This window comes from Babylonia areolata, chromosome 9 (assembly GCF_041734735.1).
Source record: "Babylonia areolata isolate BAREFJ2019XMU chromosome 9, ASM4173473v1, whole genome shotgun sequence".
NCBI classification, from domain to species: Eukaryota; Metazoa; Mollusca; class Gastropoda; order Neogastropoda; family Buccinidae; genus Babylonia; species Babylonia areolata.
Genome location: NC_134884.1, coordinates 17,662,715 through 17,682,710, shown reverse-complemented (window position 1 = coordinate 17,682,710; position 19,996 = coordinate 17,662,715). Strand labels below are relative to the sequence as shown.

Genomic DNA, 19,996 nt, shown 5'->3' with positions numbered 1-19,996 from the left:
GTGTGTGTGTGTGTGTGTGTGTGTGTGTGTGTGTGTGAAATAAGTTTTCCGACTCTGGAAATATTGTCTATCGACGGACCCCTGCCAAATCTGGCTCAACTGATCATTAATAAAGAAAAAAAGAGAGAAAAAAACTGAGAAAAAGAAGTTCATTCCACACATTCGGATCATAATGACAAAGAGCTTCTGGCAACTGAGGGCACAAAAATCATTAGAGACAGAAGAGACTAAGCAGAGGAACTTGACAGACATGGAAAGTGACCCCCCACCCCGGCAATTCCCACTCCTGATCCCCTCCCCCCTCCCGCTATCACTGAGCCATTTGCCACTAATGAAGGCGGTGGTCTTGGATCAGTCAGTGCCGGAACGTAACCATTCCGTGTTTTGATCATTTCAGTGGGCCCTTGGTATAACGGCGTGACTCTAGTGACCGACATAACATTCAAAATCATGGAGTTACTAAGATTAATCGTAGCCACACATCCAATGAATATCAGCGATATTTTTGACTGGCGGTACACAAAAATAGAACCATGATTCCTAGTACGGCCACACTGAGTGGCTTCGCGAATGTATGTTGCGGTATCAGTCACGTAGATTTTTCCGTTGGAATCCTCTTGTTCATACCGAGTCTGGCGGACGGATAATGATAATAAAGCAGATTGGGCAGCTTGGCTGGATACTGACTTAAAGATTGCAGTATCAAGACTTCATACTGTTGTGAGGCAAGATTATGTTTTAAATAAGGTAGTAGATTTGTTGCTAAAGATCTACAATTCCATTGAAAGAGTTTCGCTCTTTGAATTTTCGTTTGTTTAAGCATTATTATCATTATTTAATTACCCGTCTCTGTGTTAAGTGATCTGAAGAGGGACGACTATATATGACTCGGACGGCGGACTCGGAATGACTATTAAAATGCTGAACCAAATGAACAAGTAAGACTATATCTATTGATTTAATTCTTATCTATATGTGTGATTGTGGACCCCATACCTATGATGGATGGAAAAGAGATACGTAATGCGAAACTTGAAAAAAAGTATGAAAAAACAACAACAACTACAAAAATACCCCCAAAACAAAACAAAGAAACAACAACAGAAATCAGCCGGTGAAGCAAAAATGACAAAAATAACCACAGTAAACGGACAATAATAAGTAGCGAGTCACTTTCACTGTAATCAAGAAACAGTTCGTCAGAACAAAACATAAAAGAAATAATGTCCAACCTTACTGTTAACCATAGACACCAGTATCGAATTCTAGTGTCTATGTGTTGACTGAAATTGCCGAATCCCTGTTACATATTCCAATAGAAGTGTTTCTGTGATGCGATCTTCCGATATTGATCGGTATCTTTTTGATTTTTTCGTTTACCACATAGGTGTTTATGTTGTTAATTGCCGTCACACAGATGTTGATTCCATTGTTCTAGTTTATCCCCCCCCCTGCCCCCCCCCCCCTCCCCCGCCGGCTCATTTGTATCCCCCTTTAACCACAATCTCCAACCCCATATCACACACACACACACACACACACATGACACGTCGAGTAAAAAGACGTTAAATTAAAGAACGAACACACACACAAACTGTGGATTGTGGCGGAGGTCACCGGTTACTTCCGGTTGTAAGACAGATCTCGACTGCTTTTCCTCGTGGACATTTCTTGCATCACCCTCTGTTGGCAGCTGCACTGTGTTCTACACAGGTAACGCAGACATAACGAATTATTCTGGAAAAACCCCTTTAATTCAAAGGCCTCTTCTTTTGAGTATAATTGAACAGCAGTGGAATAATGCCACCTTCACCTCTACCTCTTCTTTACATCGTCCGTTTCAGTTTCAGTTGCTCAAGGCGTCACTGCGTTCGGACAAATCCATATACGCTACACCACATCTGCCATGCAGATGCCTGACCAGCAGCGTAACCCAACGCACTTAATCAGGCCTTGAGAAAAAAAAGGTGAATAAATAATAGATAAGTGCACATAAATAATAATTATAATATGAAAAAAAGGTAGTAGTAGTAGTAATAATAAATAAATAAATAAATAAGACAACAATGATGATAAATAAGCAAATAAATGTAAAACATGAAGACACACATTCACACATACATCCACACGTGCATAACAGATATGCACCAAACATGCAGTTTCACAGATAGGAAAGCACAGTCAAATACACATAAACGTACATGAGCCCCAACACACACACACACCACACACATTACCCTGCACCTCCTCTACCCCCTTCCTCCACACACTCATTTTTAGGCTACGTATCGCAGCTTCCACGGCACACACACACAAACACACACATACACACACAGATGAACACTTACTTGTACAAGCACACACACATACGCCCATATCCCCCACCGCCACACACATATATACAAAGATATATATATATACACACCCGCACCTTCCAATATCCTGTTGCTCCCACAGTACATCGTCCTGGAACACCAACTACAAAATATTAGTAGCAACCCCACAGCAGCCCCCCCCCCACCCCTGTACCCCCACTCCCCCTGTACCCCAGCACCCCTCCTCCCCATTGCCACAATTATAGGTGCCAGAATAATCAATTTGTATGACTGTGGGCCCTCAACAACGAAGAAGAAGAAGAACTGAATGGTCAACAGTTGGACAAATCAGTTGGAAGTGGATAACGTCTGCTTTGGGACAAACCGGTAGGAAGTGAATTGCATCTGCTGTAGGAAAAAGAAAAAGAAAAAAAGGCTCTGTCATCTGAAATAGGGCTTTCTCGTGCAAGCTGTGAATGTTTTGTTTGAAGGCAGTTTGATGATGGAATATTTTATACACAGAGACATTACCGTGATATGCCTTGGGGTGTACAGGTCTGAATGCATTGATTGTTGCCCTGTACAGGGATTACCACAGGATTATAGACAAGACAAGACAACTTGTTACTTTTTTCACTGTCAGTCTTTATTCTCAGCCAGCAGTTCTGTAGAAATTCACTTTCGGGTGCATTGAGAGAGGGTGTAGCTTGCCCATACGTATAGCAAAGTGAATTTAAGTGCAAGAGAGTTGTTAGTGTCTATATGTTTAAAAGTTTGTAGCTCAACTGCCATTCGTTCACAGCTATATATTTCAACCCATCATTTAAGCAACAAAATGGTAGTCACTCACTCATTCACTTATTCCCTCGACTGCTGGGGTCGTTGGGAGGACATGAGGAAGATGTCATAGCTCGCCACGCCGTTCTGTTGGCAGCTGTCGTGAGGAGATCTGGCATCGTCATTTTGGTCCATTCCTTGACGTTGTCGGACCAGCTCTTTCTCTGCCGCCCCCGTCTGCGCCCTCCCTCTACAGTCCCTTGCAGGATGGTTTTGGAGAGGGTGTTATGTCGTATGATGTGACCAGACCATGCCATCTTCCGTCGTTTGACAGTCGCCAGCAGTGGTTCTTGGGGCCCAACAAGGTTGCTGACCAGGTTCCGCACATAGTCATTGGTCGTGCTCCTTGTAGGAGATGTGTAGTAGTCTCCTCAAGCATTTGGTTTTGAATGCTTGGATTCTTCTTTCTGTTTCTGCCATCAGTGTCCATGTCTCACATCCATATAAGAGGATGGAGACCACTAGTGACTTGTAGAGCAGGAATTTTGTGTGGAATCTGATGTTGCTCTTCCATACCCTGTTCAGTCTGGCCATCGCTGCCGTTGCAGAATTAATCCCATTTCGGATTTCTGCTGTGCAGGTGCCGTCTTTGGACAGGGTTGCTCCCAGGTACTTGAAGCTGGTCACTTCTTCCAAGGGCTCACCGTTCATGGTTATGTTGGCACTGATGTTAGTTGTGCTGTTGACCATGACCTTTGACTTCTCTGTGCTGACCTCCATGCTGTAAGCACTTGCTCTTGTTGTAAATCTGTTTGTTAGATCCTGGAGCTCGGTGTTAGCGCCCCCCATGAGGTCGATGTCGTCTGCGAATCGAAGATTGCAGACTGGCCTGCTGCCAATGGTGATGGAAGTGTGGTGGTCTTCGAGGGCCTCTTGCATGATTCTCTCCAGAAAGATGTTGAAAAGTACTGGGGATAATAGGCATCCTTGCCTGACTCCGACTGTGGTCCGAAAGAATTGTCCTTGTTGATTGTTGAGGAGCACTGCGCTGCTGGAATGTTCGTAGAGGGCCTGGATGACTTGAATGAGCCCTTCATCAATGTTGAAGCCTCTCAGTACTTGCCAGAGGCCGCTGTGCCACACCCGTAGGCTATTGTATATAAATATATATTTCTTTGTTAATCTTTTTGTATGAGTGGCCAGGGGGAGGAAGGAGGTGTGGACCCAACGAGGAAAGGGGGTCCCAACAATAACAAACACACACTTAATGTTCTGCTTGCTACCTTACTGACTAAGCGCTTCATGAACTGTAGTTGGTGATGAGCACATGTGTTTGTGTATGTTTGTTTCTGTGCTTGCTGCATGCATATTTATGCATAACTTTTTATTGTAAACGCCATGAGCTCCCTGCCTGGAAGGTATGAACATCAGTCTGCATTAGTATTATCATTATTATTGTTGCAGATATCAGTGTCACTGCTGATGGTAACTGCTGGTGGCCAGGAATCGCTGACTGTGGTAGCATGGCTTCACATGACACATCACTGGTGACAGAGGTGAAGATAGAGATTGATGTGGCAGAGGATGCAAGTTTGTACTGGGCAGCGACCAGTGATACAGGAGGTACACAATGTTTTTCTGTATTTTGAGTGTGTGTTTGCAGGATGGCAAAAATAAAACTTTTTTTTTCTGTTTTGCTGCCCCTTCGTTTGCACCATTTCAGTGTCATTACTCCCACGCTGCTCATTGTGAGTCCCCCATACATGGCCATGGCCAAGTTTATTTATGTAATGCCAAATCAGTCGGCCTCCATAGCTGATATTGGTTCACTGGTGACTCTGACATTGGAATGCATTGTGGACTTTAAGGACTGGATAATTCTCAGCTGCAACTAAATGACAATAAGACTTATGATAGCCTGTCCAAAACAGTTTCGTTAACATCCATCTTTTCCTGACTCTGTTCTGATCAATAGATAGCACATGTGTTTGACTTTCTTCTTTTGTTTGCAGTTTTGATGTAATCCTTGACCAGTGTTTATTTTTCTTCCAACAGCACATTTCAAACATCTGTAAAGTTGACCATTGATGCATCCAGAACACTTGTATCATGTATGTACGGCAGTTCTCTTTGATCAGTCTTTCCAAATACCTGTCAAGACTTAATAAATTCAGAATAATGCTGTTGGACTCATTTGCAGAGTTTATAAATCGGCACATGTTTCTCCCCCTCTTTAATTTCTCCACTGGTTGCCTGTTTCTGATTGAATAAATTACAAGCTATCCACTCTGACATTTCTACAGTCAGTGGGTCTGGCAGATAGTATCTTTCTGAACTCCTGCATATCTGTACTTCATCTTGTCATCTCCACTCTTCTTCTGATACTTGACCTAATTATTTTCATGATGATGATGATGATGAAGAATATTTATTGATATTATTTTTGGCAGAGTTGCAGCCCATGAAGAAGAAGAAGAAGAGAAGAAGAAGATTATTTTATCAAACACATTTTCCTTTAATCACTTTACATTATAAAAGACAAATAAAAGATAATGTACATGCCATCACTATTCCTTTTTTAATGACTGTTGATAATATAGATCAACAGCACTGATGAGCAAGACAGAGCAAGACAGACTTTTTAAAACTGCAGCTTAGAAATAAATGAAAAGGGGGTTGCAGAGACAGGAAAAGTAAAGGTTTCTTTTGTATATTCAATATACATGGCCTGGCAGTCATGTTCATACAATTAGGAGCATAGAGCCATGACTACTGTCCTCCTGTTCCTCAGTCAGTTCTTAGCTTTTCCCATAACTTTTCCCCAGGACACAAATATCGTCTCATATATTGTATTTAGTTAGGCATTTTGGGGGGTTTGTTGCAGAGTCAAAAACCATCCAGAAAGCCTTCACACCTGTGCCTTATAATGCCTGCAGTGCCAGCTTGGACGGCTGTCTGAGGGACCAGAAGCGAAAACCTGTGAATGCTGTAAAGAACTCCAGCACCAAAAGGAGCAGGTCTGTCAAGGACGTGGAGTTTGCAGACAGGCAACTACGTGTGAATGACGTGAAGAACACAAAAACCAAGAGGGCCAGGTATGTCCAGGAGGAAAAGGTGGACAGGCAAATGCCTGTGAGGACTCTGAACAACTCGAGAGTCCAGAAAGACAGGTCTGTTGACCAGGAGGAGCTTATGGACAGACCAGCACATTGGAGAGCTGTGAAGAACTCCAGAACCAGGAAGGAGGGTTCTTTGAGGGAGAAGAATTGTGTGGCCAGGCAGACACCTGTGAACAATGAAGGCAGTCATCAGGATGTGTGTGTGAAGGAGGTAGAAACGAGCGGCAGGCAGATGCCAGTGGTTGTAAAGATAGAAGCTGCAGAGGAAGAGTGGCACCATAGCTCCACCAGCACCATTGAAACAGAGTCATGCATCTGTCCCAGTTTTTGCAGTGACGTAAAACATTATAGTGTAAAACCTGACCCTGAAGAGACCAGTGTTGACAGTGTCATAAAGCTCAACAATGTAAAACTTGACCCTGAAAATTTCAGTGTTGTAAAACTCAGTAGTGTAAAACCAGATCCTGAAGAATCCAGTGTTTTAGAATTCAACTGTGTAAAACGAGATCCTGATGAGTCAAATGTTGATAATGGTGCAAAACTCAGCAATGTAAAACCTTACCCCAAAGAGTCCAGTGTTGTAGAACTTGGCCATTTCAAACCTGATCCTGAAAAGATAAATGTTGTAGAACCCAGCAGCAGTCTAAAACCTTATTATGAAGAGTTCAATTATGTAGAAATCAGCAGTATAAAACCTGACCCTGAAGAATCCAGTGCTGTAGAACTCAGCAGTGAAAAACCTGACCCTGAAGTGGAAGGCATAGCTGATGCAGGTGGAAAGAGGGCTGGTGATGGTGGCAGCTCCCCACAGGAGGAAGATCCCCAGGATGAGCAGGTGGCTGTGGTGTGTGTGAAGAAGGAAAGGACAGAGGAGTTGTGGGAGCCATTGGATGTATCGCAGCAAACACACACAGGACTGCAGCAAAAGGGGCTCAACTTTATGAGACCATCTGCATACAGCTGTGGGTCTGGTGAAGAAGACCGAGCAGTGTTAGTCCCTTCAGCTGCCAAAAAGGGAAGCAAGAAGAATAGGTTCGGCCCACACACTTGCACTAAATGCAGCAAAACGTTCAGCAGACCAGATAATCTCAAAGTGCACATGAAGATGCACACAGAACACAGCAGAGAGAACAAGGTGGTGCACGTTTGCTCAAAGTGTCACAAAGGCTTTTCCCGCGCAGACAACCTGCGAGTGCACATGAGGCAGCACAGCGGGGAGAAGCTGTACACCTGTGAGGAGTGTGGCACTGCCTTCGTCACCTCCAGTCAGCTCAAGGTGCACATGAGGAGACACACGGGTGAGAAACCCTTCACCTGCCCTGAGTGTCAGGCCGCATTCACCACCTCCAGCAGCCTGAAGAACCATCGCAGAAAACACTCCTCACAGAGACCCTACATCTGTCTGCAGTGTAACGCCAGCTTCAAACAGCCCAACTGTTACAGAGCTCACTTGAAGAGGCACACATCACAGAAACCTTTCTCTTGCAAAGAGGCAGACTGTGATGCAGCCTTTTTTATGAATTATGAGTTGACGGCACACATTAAGAAAGCCCATGTGAAGGAGAAGCCCTTTGCCTGCTCTGAGTGTGATGCCACATTCACCCAGCACTGTCAGCTGAAGGTGCACATGAGGAAACACACAGGGGAGAAGCCCTACCACTGCCCTGAGTGTGTGGAGGTGTTTTCCTCCTCTGTTCAGTTGAAAGCTCACATGTGCAAACACACAGGACAGAAGCCCTACACCTGTGTTGAATGCAACAAGCGATTTACGACCTACAGCCACCTCAGTGTGCACAAGAGAATCCACAGTGGAAACAAGCCCTTCAGGTGCACAGAGTGTGGCGGGGCTTTCGCCACGTCCAGTCACCTGAAGGTTCACATGAGAAAGCACACCGGTCAGAAGCCGTACTCCTGCATGGAATGTGGTGCCGCCTACATGATCTCCAGCCACCTCAAGTCCCACATGAAGAAACACACAGAGCAGGAACAGTTCCCGTGTCAGGACTGCGATGCAGTGTTCCATCGGGCTGACCGCCTGAAGTCGCACATCAAAACCCACCTGGGACTGAAGCCCTTCAGCTGCTCACAGTGCCCTGCAACATTCGCCAAGTCTTTCAACTACAAAGTGCACCTGAGGAAACACACCGGGGAAAGACCCTACCCATGCCCGGAGTGCCACTTAGCCTTTGCTGAGTTGGGGTCCATGAAGAAACATATGAGAACCCACACTGGGGAAAGGCCTTACAGCTGCATGTACTGTGACACCACCTTCAGGTGGTCCAATAACTTGAAAGTTCACCTGAAAAGCCATGCAGCACGTTTAGAAAAGGATGAGTCTTCAGGTTCTACGCTGTCTGCACATTCATGATCAAACACTTTGTCTACATTATTTCAGGAATCTGAAAAACTCAGACCAAAAAAGTGAACCTGTCACCCCATATTCACCATGCCTGCTCCCCGCCCCACCTCCCCCCTACTTTTAAACATCATTGCTACCATCACAGAGGATCACAATTGTTTCCTCATTTTGAAAATTACTAGCAGCATGAATGAATACTGCACACAGTCAAACTTAGACCTCAGTGGACATAATCTGAACTAATTAGCTTTGCTCATGGTCTGCAAATCAGTCAGCTCTTGCACTGCCACTGTGACGTTGTGAAAGCAAGGACATGACAGATCATGGATTAATCAAAACTGACAAGGTGATAAACAGAGAAGAGCTTGTTAAAAATAACCAGACTGAAGTCCAGTTTGTGTCAAAATGTGAGAACAAACTACATGTGCAGCAGACCTCATGTGCTTTAGTTGTTGTTTTTTGGGTTGGTTTTTTTATTTTTTGTTATCGTCTGACAGTGTAACTGTAAGTAATTCACTAATTGGCATCAGTTGTGACTGGACACTGAACTAGTACTCTGACTACTTCAACTGATCTATCTTTGCTGTCATCATGTGAAGTTTTTGGAAGTTGGGGGTGGGTTCCAAGGTTCCTACTGTGTGTTTAACAGTATAGCTCTGTATGTAAAATGTCATTCATTTGCATTATTAACAAACAACAAGTCATAAGTACTTTGTTTATTCAGAAGAGCCAGGCCACCAGTGCTAATGACTGTGATCTCTAAGGGCAGTGCCATCTCAGGGACAGGACAGAACATGTATCCACAGAATCCAAGCATGGTAGTGCTTTGAGCTGACAAACATAAAATGAATGGACAGATCACAAATAATGAAATATGCAAACACTTCTTAAAATTATTGTGTGAAGTGGCTGTTAATCAGACTTGTATTTGATGTGTTACTGGGATCAGGATTGTGTTTGATGTGCTGCGAGTGAAAGGCTTGTGTTTGGTGTGTTTTTAGTAAGAGCTAGGATTGTTTGGTGTGATAGTAATGGTAGATTTTGCTATTGATGAAGAAGGAAGAGAACACCAATGGAATTATTCATTATCCTCCACACGATGACTTCACAGGCAGCTGTCATCCAACGCAAAAAGTCTTGTCACAATGACTGTTATCTGGGCATTGTTGTGAGCATGGACACAAATGCGCGTGCGCGTGCACACACACACACACACACATGTACATGTGGGCACAGACACTTGCTTTGTATGTACTTGAACACCCACACACACATGTATGCATGTGCACAGACATACATTTGTGTGCACATACATGCACATGTGCATGCACGTTGAGACACACACACCACACACACACACACACACGCACACACACACACACACACACACACACACACACACACACACTGTTGCTACTACTGCGTGATGGTGGCGAGGCTGCTGAAATGTACCATAGAGAAAATGTAGACAGGAATAGAATGAAAGAGAATGGCCTGCACAAGTCTGCTACTGAGCTGAAGTAAATAGTCTGCGTTTCTTAGTTGAATCTCTCAACCTTGTGCAGTTTATCAATGAAGGTGACAGAATACATTTACTGAGTTGAGGAACATGAATGATATGATCTTTTGGGTGCCATGTCAGCTGTGCATTCTTTATTCATTCATAGTCAGTGGCCCATTTTATCTGCACTTGATTCTCAGATGCACTCCCTACATTTGATTCTCAGATGCACATTTACACATGAGCAAAAGTGTGTGCGTGTGCTCGGGCACACACTCATGTAGATGTGCACAGACTTACAGTTCTGACTTATATATATATATATATATATTCATAGCAAATATATATATATATATAGCAAATATTATTTATACAAAGCTGCTTTTCAGCAAACATGGTCATTAATTAATTTTTTGAAAGGTACCTTGCAGTTTGATATTGCAGAAGCTGCATGACTTCCTTTGCTGAGTTTCAGAATGATCTGCTGTGATGGGGCATAGATCAAGTTTTAGGCACTATTTCTTTTATGGCCTCCTTAGAATGAACTTGTATGTATGTATATTAATCAGACCAATATCTTAAATTATGCTCAGCATGGCTGGAATCTCATAAGAATTGTTGATAAACGGAAGAGTGAAAATGAAGGCAGCCAGATGCATGTGAAAATAAGTCATGGGAATCTCTGTAGAACTGTTATGGCATGCATGGGAAAAAGAAAACGAAAGCATATTGTGTGTGTGTGTGTGTGTGTGTGTGTGTGTGTGTGTGTGTGTGTGATCTGCTTATGTCCACTGCCATACACAAAGTATCAAGGCATAAGAATTTTGAGTGTCAACTGTCATGACTCATTTGTTTCACTTGTTATTGAGGAAGGATTTTATTTTGAAAACCTTTGTACTATATTACAACTTTATTTGTAATTTATATCCTGCAGTAAAATATTATCTATAATGTGGAACTTGGGAGTCTTTCAGTTGGGACCCAGATTGTAGATGTCAGGAATGGTCCCAAGCTCCAAAAGAATTTGTTTAGCAAGGGACTCGATCCTAAAGTTGTTGTGGAGGCCCCTGCCTTGTGGACTGCTTTATTTTCATCTTGTGTGTAATGTCACTGGACATCATGATCGTATGGTTGCAACTGTTTCTTTCTATGCATGGTTGTGAACATGAATTTAGTTTGGGTTCAGAGGCAAATGTAATTTGTCTTTTCATTTTCCTCATATTAACTCATTCGGGCGAAGAAACCTATTTATTTAAACCGGTTCATCAGCTCATTATTATGCATTAAATTGCTATGTAAGGGAAGTAACTCCAACTTAACTTCCTTCCTCACTTGCACGCGATGTTTCGCTTTGAAAATCGAATGATTAGTGTGTTTTTTATCCAGTTTTCCACATCAGTATGGTAAAACGTTAAAGGTTTACTGCGCAGTAAGTGCTCAATGAAATTAGTATGGCCTCTTGCAGCAAATTCGACCTATATAATGATGAATTGTCTTATAACTCATCCAATATTTCTTGGGAAAGTGAAGGAGATGAAATTAGCAAAGTTGTGGACATTTCAATCAAGAAGATAGCCCACAACCTTCAACATTGACAAAAGCTGACATTCTACTGTTTCTGTTTTTAATTTAAAAGTTACAAGTAAACTATTGCATCCCTTGTCTTGAGACTTCAGCAGTTTGTGTCAAAATTATATTTCAGTTATTATTTGAAGTTCGGTTGCTATTTTATTGAGCGGTTGCTATTGAAGCACCCCTTCCTGTTGATGCAGCCAGTCCGAAACATGACAGGCTGGGAGGACTGCACAGGCAGAAGACCTTAAAGGGCTGAAAGGGTTAAGTGTGTTTCTGTTCATGGTGTTAGATTTATGGTATCATGTACAAAAGTCATGGTGCTATTTAGTGATTTCGTGTTGGTCCTGTACACCAGAGGGTTTTCCATGGAACATTTGTTATTTCTGTATTGTGTTTGGCAGTGTACGACAGTCAGAAGAAAATGCATTTATTTATTTGATTTTTATCACTTGTTGTCCAGCTGACCAGACAAGGGCACATCTGTGGTCAAAGTCCAAAGAAAATGAGAATATAAAAGTTATTTTTAATTTTTTAATTTTTATTTTTAAAGAAAAAAATGAAGTGAATGTGAAGAACATGAAAATAATTTTATATAAAAGTTAAAAGATGTATATGAACACATGTGCATGCACACATGCTAGAGAATATTTTGTCGTCATAGTGATTGTATCATTCAGTTATTTCAAAGAGAAGTCAGAACTGAAAGAATTTTAATATAGTTTTATATTCCAGTTTGATAAACTGCATTGCTTGCTTGATTTGTTGGCTTGCTTACAGTCAATAATGAGTTCAAGGTTGTGTAAATCATTTTGTTTTGTGCCTTAGTCATTCGTTTTTCTTCGTGTATTGAAAACTTGTTTGAGCAACTGCTATCAGAACCAGTTTATTTGTGATGCTTTTTTTTTAATCATTGATTTGTATACTTTTTTTCTTAGCAGCTTGGTCACTAATTGTTCAGTGATTGTTTGGTTTACTTATGTATTATTGCCTGTTTGGTTGGTTGATTGCCTTGTTGCATGCTTGGGTTAGGCATCTCATTTAAAAAAAAAAGAAAAAAAGAAAAAGAATAAAAGTCCATTATTTTGGTGGGTTAGTCAGTAAAATGATATGGTTTTGCACATAGTTTGGGGTCTGTATTATCCGAGCAGTTTTTCATTTGTGTTTAGAGTTCTCGTGATATTTATTGTTTGGTGAAAAAATATATCTGGTCCATTATTTTGGTCAGTTAGTCAATTCAATGTAATTCTTATTAATCCATTAGTTAGGTGTCTTTATTATATAATATATTTGTTGGGTATATAGTTATCTATCTATCCATCAGTCTGTGCATCCATATGTCCATTTATCTGTGCATCTATCCATTTATCTGTATTGTGTATTTATTGTGTTGTGAAAAATATAAGATACTCCAAATGTCTAATAGATGTGTGTTTTATCCAGATATTCTATCAGTTAGGTATATAATTACCTATTTATCATCATGTAAAAGTATATCATACTCCATTTGTTGAACAGATGACTATATTATGTACATAGTCTATCATTTGGATATATAATTATCTAATATAGTTTATCATTTGGATATATAATTATCAAAATATTTATTATGGTGTGAAGAATAATCATGCAGACTCCTTTTCTTGAATAGGTGTCTATTATCTCAATAATATATCAGTTGAATATTTACTTACCTATTTATTATTATGATGTGAAAAGAATATGAAATTCCATGTATTGGCTGGATGGTTAGTAAGTTAGGTTTAGTCTATCGATAATTTGGGTATTTTGTATTGTATTGCCTGTTTTTCACAACAAGTTACTCTATGTGAAATTCAGGCTGCTTTCTCTATGGGGAGAGCATGTCACCACAGTGCAGTGCCGTCCATTTTTGTTCTGTCTGCAGATGTATTTCTTTTTTGTATCGTGGATTTTTCTACAGAATTTTGCCAGGGACAACAGTTTTGTTGCTGTGTGTTCATTTTTTCTGTGTGTGCCTAGTGCATGCTGCACGCAGGACCATAGCCTCATCTGAAAGAATAGCACCCAGACCTTCACTCAAGGTCTAGTGGAGGGGTGGGAGTAAGAATCTTGGTCCATGTGGGATTGGAACTTGTGGACTTGTGGTCTATGGGGAGAGCATGTCACCACAGTGCAATGCCGTCCAATTTTGTTCCGTCTGCAGATGTATTTCTTTTTTGTATCGTGGATTTTTCTACAGAATTTTGCCAGGGACAACAGTTTTGTTGCTGTGTGTTCATTTTTTCTGTGTGTGCCTAGTGCATGCTGCACGCAGGACCATAGCCTCATCTGAAAGAATAGCACCCAGACCTTCACTCAAGGTCTAGTGGAGGGGTGGGAGTAAGAATCTTGGTCCATGTGGGATTGGAACTTGTGGACTTGTGGTCTATGGGGAGAGCATGTCACCACAGTGCAATGCCGTCCAATTTTGTTCCGTCTGCAGATGTATTTCTTTTTTGTATCGTGGATTTTTCTACAGAATTTTGCCAGGGACAACAGTTTTGTTGCTGTGTGTTCATTGTTTCTGTGTGTTCCTAGTGTATGCTGCACACAGGACCATAGCCTCATCTGAAAGAATAGCACCCAGACCTTCAATCAAGGTCTAGTGGAGGGGTGGGAGTAAGAATCTTGGTCCATGTGGGATTGGAACTTGTGGACACTTGCTTCCTGTTGGAGCACATTACCACCTCTCCGTTATCTAAGTATTTATTATTATGTGAACAATGTGCAATACTCCATGATTATGTTGGCTGGATTGCTGATTGCTCAGTTGTGTGCTTGGTTGCTTAGACATTGGATGAATTAGACCAGTATTTTCATCAGCTTGTCAGTCAATTGACATTGTCAGTCTGGTAAGTTAACTAGATCTATATAAGTTAGGTGAAAAGCCTTGTGATTACTTGCATGTTGGATTTGACATTTAAAAAAATTTCAGTCCAATATTTAGGTCATCTTGGTGAGGGATGTAGGTTGTCTGTTGGTTTGTTAAATTACTTTGATATAGTTACATATAGGTAAACATTTTGATTAGCTGCATGCTTGACTGAGCATGCAGTGTATATATATAATATGTATATATATATATATTGGTCAGCTTGTTGAGAGACATAGTTTGTTAATCAAGTAAATTATCTTGATCTCTATGTATAGTTATTATTTTAAGAAAAGAAAAAAGATTAGTTGCATGCTTGGAAAGGGACTAGGTATATCAGTCCCATCACTTTGGTCGGGTAGTTAAGTTATATTTATTTTTGTCCTTTTCTTTATGTGTATGAAAATTATCTAGGTACTTCATATCATTAAAAAAAAAAAAAAAGAAAAAAAAAAAAGATTAGTTGCTTGCTTTGTTTGGCATGAGGTCACTGTGTAAAACAGATGAGGTTATTAAAACAGAATAGGAATGCATGTACATGAAAATTGTTGTTCAAGAACTGTACTCAAATTGTATTCTGTTGCATTACTCATAGTATCTTCAGAATTCTAGCAACAATATTTTTAATACTATTACTGTAAGTAATGTTGTTGAGAGTTTTCTACATCACCCCTTCTCTCTCTCTCTCTCTCTTGACGGTGCATTCGAACAAAGTGTTTGCATTCATATACTTTGCATTGACCCGGGTGACGAAGAAGGGGCAAAACAGTACAAAGCAGTTAACACCGAAATCAAGAGAAGCATGAAGAAGGCAAGGGAGAATTGGATTGAAGGAAAATGCCAGGACATAGAGGAAAACCTGACAAGAAACAACAGCAAGAAAGCCTACCAAGTTGTGAAAGAACTTACCAACACAAGGCAAGGTAGAACTATGTCCAACATCCAGACCAAGGATGGAAAATGTCTAACAGAAGAACAAGACATCCTAAAGCGATGGACAGAATACTGCTCAGAGCTATACAACATACAGACCACAGGTGATCCAGCAATACTGAATGTTCCACCAGCCACTGATAACAGTAATCACCCCATACTCCGTGAAGAAATAGAGGCAGCAATAGCATCGCTGAAAAAAGGGAAATCGGCAGGAGTGGACAACATCCCATCAGAACTGGTCCAAGCAGGGGGTGAAGTTATGATAGATGTGCTACTGAAAATCTGCAACAAGATCTGGCAAACAGGGGAATGGCCCACACCGTGGACACAATCACTGATCATCACCCTCCCCAAAAAGGGCAATCTCCAGCAGTGTCAAAACTACCGCACCATCAGCCTGATTAGTCATCCCAGCAAAGTCATGTTGAAGATCCTGCTTAACAGACTGAAACCACAAGCAGAAAACATCATTGCTGAAGAACAGGCAGGTTTCAGACCAGGAAGGAGCACAACTGAACAAATCTTCAACTTGAGGTTGCTATGTGAGAGGTACCATCAACACCAACAAGACCTCTACCACGTCTTCATTGATTTTAAGAAGGCATTTGACAGGGTCTGGCATGCAGCTTTGTGGGCTACCATGAATCTGTACAACATCAACGCCAACCTGATCAGACTGATACAGCACCTCTATGACAAAGCCACCAGCGCCGTCTACCTCAACAATAGCATCGGGGACTGGTTCAGAACCACAGTTGGAGTGAGACAAGGCTGTCTACTCTCCCCAACACTCTTCAACATCTTCTTAGAAAGAATAATGGCTGACGCACTGGAAGAGCATGTAGGAACAGTCAGCATAGGCGGCAGAACAATCACAAACCTACGTTTTGCCGACGACATTGATGGACTGGCTGGAAAAGAAGAAGAACTGGCAAGCCTGGTCAAACATCTAGACAAAGCCTCCACATCGTATGGAATGCAAATCAGTGCGGAGAAAACCAAACTGATGACTAACAACACCAACGGCATCAGCATTGACATCAAAGTCAACGACGAAAAGCTTAAAACAGTCCACAGCTTCAAATATCTGGGAGCAATCGTGTCAGATGAAGGATCTAAACCAGAAGTACTCTCGAGAATTGCCCAAACAACAATGGCACTCAACAAGCTGAACACCATCTGGAACAACAAAAACATCGCTCTCAGCTCAAAAATCAGACTGATGCGTTCCCTGGTTATTTCAATATTGCTCTACGCCTGCGAGACTTGGACCCTGACTGCGGACATCGAGAGAAGAATCCAAGCTGTCGAGATGAGATGCTTTCGTAGACTACTTGGCATCTCCTACAGAGACCACATCACTAACACGGAAGTGAAGAACAGAATCAAGCAAAGTATTGGACCCTACGAAGACCTTCTGTCCATAGTGAAAAAACGCAAACTTAGGTGGTATGGACACATCTCCCGATCATCTGGTCTTGCCAAAACGTTCCTGCAAGGCACCGTACAAGGAGGCAGAAGGAGAGGACGGCAGAGGAAGAGATGGGAAGACAACATCCGGGGTTGGACAGGCTTGACGCTCGGTGACGCCCTGAGGAAATCAGAAAACCGTGAAGAGTGGAGAGGGGTGGTGGCCAGGTCAGCAGCGGTGCCCCAACGGTCTGAACCCAGACTACGGGAGAGGTGAAGGTGAGGTGAAGGTGAAGACTTTGCATTAAGTACATGTACATGTGTGTGTGCTTTGTTAGGGTGTGTTAGTGTGTGTTTGTGGGTTTTTTTTTGTGGATGTGTGTCTCCATGATATACTGAAATGTTAGTGTTTTCTTATTGTGTGAAAGTGTAAGAGAGAGAGAGAGCAGAAATGACAGCACAGTATTTATTGTTGTAAAAACCATCCCCTTAATATAGATAAGAAGCTGTTTGAGGTTGAAGGCCGCCCAAAATTATCAGTAAATGTTTCAGCAATGTTTTTGCACTGAACATAAAAAAATCTGTAATCTTCTCTAAAGCTTACGGTCATTAGTTTATATACACTGAAGATCAAATTTTTAAAATTAGGAATGGTTAAACAAATATTGCATATTATCAAGTGATCTTGATAATATTTTCTGATATAATTATATATAGTGATATGTTTAATATATATATATATATATATATTACAACAAAGTGACTCTAATCATTACAAAATAAATGTGTTTCCTGTGTGCGTTTACCATTGCTTCTTTTTGAGAAAGTATAATAGTGCGTATTGTCATTTGATGTTTTTGAAATTATTTGGTTTTATAATAGACAAAAACAGGCTGAGTATGACTGTGCCTAAAAACTTTGATTTATGTGTGTGTTATTTATTTTGCTTTTTCCTTCGGGTCTTGTTCTTTCTTGTGTAGCATTCATTGTGTTAGTGGTCATGGTTGTGATGTGATGGGCATAGCAGTGGTGATGGTGATAGTGGGTTGTGTGTTTAAGGGCAGGTAACAGAGTGTGGGAGATGTATTCAGTTGAACAAAATATATTAAAGAAAATGTTATTCAGTTCAGACTGTTTTTCATGAATGTTGTTGGGATATGATTATAATCTGTTAGTGTTTACACAAATACATTACACATTGAAGAATGGCATTCTTCGTTGATTTAGAGTTGATTTACAAAATATATTTTTGTTATAATATGTATACACAACTTGAAAAGTTGTTGAAGAAATTAGTTAATTTCAAAAAAAAATTTTGGCTATATTTATCTATGCGCTACATGAAAAGTTGAAAAATAAATGATGCAGTTTAAAAAAAAAAATATTTAGACACTTTGTGTGTTCTTTAGAAGTGTTCATATGCCTGGATGTGAATTTTTGTGTGCATATATTTCAACCCCACCCCACCCCACCCTTTTTTTTTCACTCTCTCTCTCTCTCTCAGTCTCTCTCAAGCTCTGTATTTTCTATGTCTCTCTCTCTCTCTCTAATTAAACAAAGGAAGTGAAGAACATCAACATGTTTTGTTTGAGATTAAAAGAAAAACAAACCAGTGTTCTTCCACCCAAAATGGATAAAATTCATCTACACTGGACAGTTTATTCCTGAATTATATATAGTTCTACAAAAGCAAAAAGGATTTTTCAGGTGAAAAGATGATGTAGACTTTAATGACTAAGGGTAAAACAAACATTGATAAGAATACGCTTGCATGCATTGAAATATTTTATGATAATAAATGAATAAACCTGTAGTGCTGACAGTGCAGCAATTTATGATAAAAAAAGTGTGTTTTACAAATGGAAGGCAGCATGAAGCAGCTATATATGGGGATGACATTCCATTTTAATACACGCACACAAAACAGTGGACTGCTCCAGCTTTACACAAACATGTATATATTACATGTACACGTACATTTTGCATCCCAAATCCAGTTATCCTACCTTCCTCCTTCCTCCCCATCCCTACAATACTTATTTTTTTTCATATGTGAAAACTGCCCCAACCATATAATTATTTAGCTGTCATTGTGGAATATAAGGCCCATACCAGAGAAATCCACTGCTGCTTACACCATACAGCTATATATCTTTCCCAGGGTATTCTCTGGTCTGTCCCTCTCTAAAGTGAGCTGGCTCAGCCAAAGAAGCAAGGAAGAAAGTTTGAAAATAAACCCAAATCAGCCCATCTGTTTTAGATGAAGAAATATGGAAGTGAATCAAATTTCTCTTTTTGAGAATTAGGCTATGGATAAATAATGTGCTGAAGAGAATTTCACCTAATTATTTCTTTTGTCTTGAAGTTGAACTTGTCAAAACTATTGTCTATCAAGCTTCACAGACCAAGGAGGAGATACATCTCTCTCTCTCTTTATATATATATATATTTATATATGTGTGTGTGTGTGTGTGTGTGTGTGTGTGTGTTTATAGAGAGAGAGATTGAGGGGTGTAAAAGAAAAAAACAACATGATACAAATAAATGAATATTAAGACCATTCATTGAGATGATGAGTGCATGTGCTCTCGCACACACACACACACTCACAGTCATTTATAAACAAACATGCATGCTATCGAAAAGACACATGATCGAATCACCTGTACACATTAAATTTTGCAGTTCACATGAACACAGCCCACAGACCTCCCCCCCCCCCCCCAACACAAATATTATGTAGGCCTATGAAGGCGCAAATGTACGCACACATGTATACAGACACACACACACACACATGCACGCCCTCTTTAGCCACTGTATCCAAACACCTGAAAGTATAATAGTATTGTCTCTGCGTCATAATTGCTTAATATGTCATGTCATTATCCTATACGAGTAAAAAACACAAAACAAAAAACAACAAAACAATCGATTTCCAGCAGTCTTTAATTTCTATACCCCAGCAACGCCCCCTCCCCTCTCTCTCTTTCTCTCTCTCTCTCTCACACACACACCCGCCGCACCTCCGCCTCCCTCCCCACCACCTGTGAAATAAGGGTGGGGGCCTTGTGTTGATGTGAGTTATGTTTCTTTAACGCACCATTACTTCCG

The 19,996-nt window shown here is 40.9% G+C and overlaps 1 protein-coding gene across 1 annotated transcript; it reads left to right on the top strand.

Moving 5' to 3' along the window:
* Window positions 1-1,626: 1,626 nt before the first annotated feature.
* On the top strand, window positions 1,627-9,261 carry LOC143285762 (uncharacterized). The gene is made up of 3 exons (XM_076593179.1): window positions 1,627-1,713; window positions 4,557-4,715; window positions 5,977-9,261. The coding sequence occupies exons 2-3, from the start codon at window positions 4,616-4,618 to the stop codon at window positions 8,577-8,579; spliced, it is 2,703 nt and encodes a 900-aa protein (XP_076449294.1). The 5' UTR covers window positions 1,627-1,713; window positions 4,557-4,615; the 3' UTR covers window positions 8,580-9,261.
* Window positions 9,262-19,996: the final 10,735 nt, after the last annotated feature.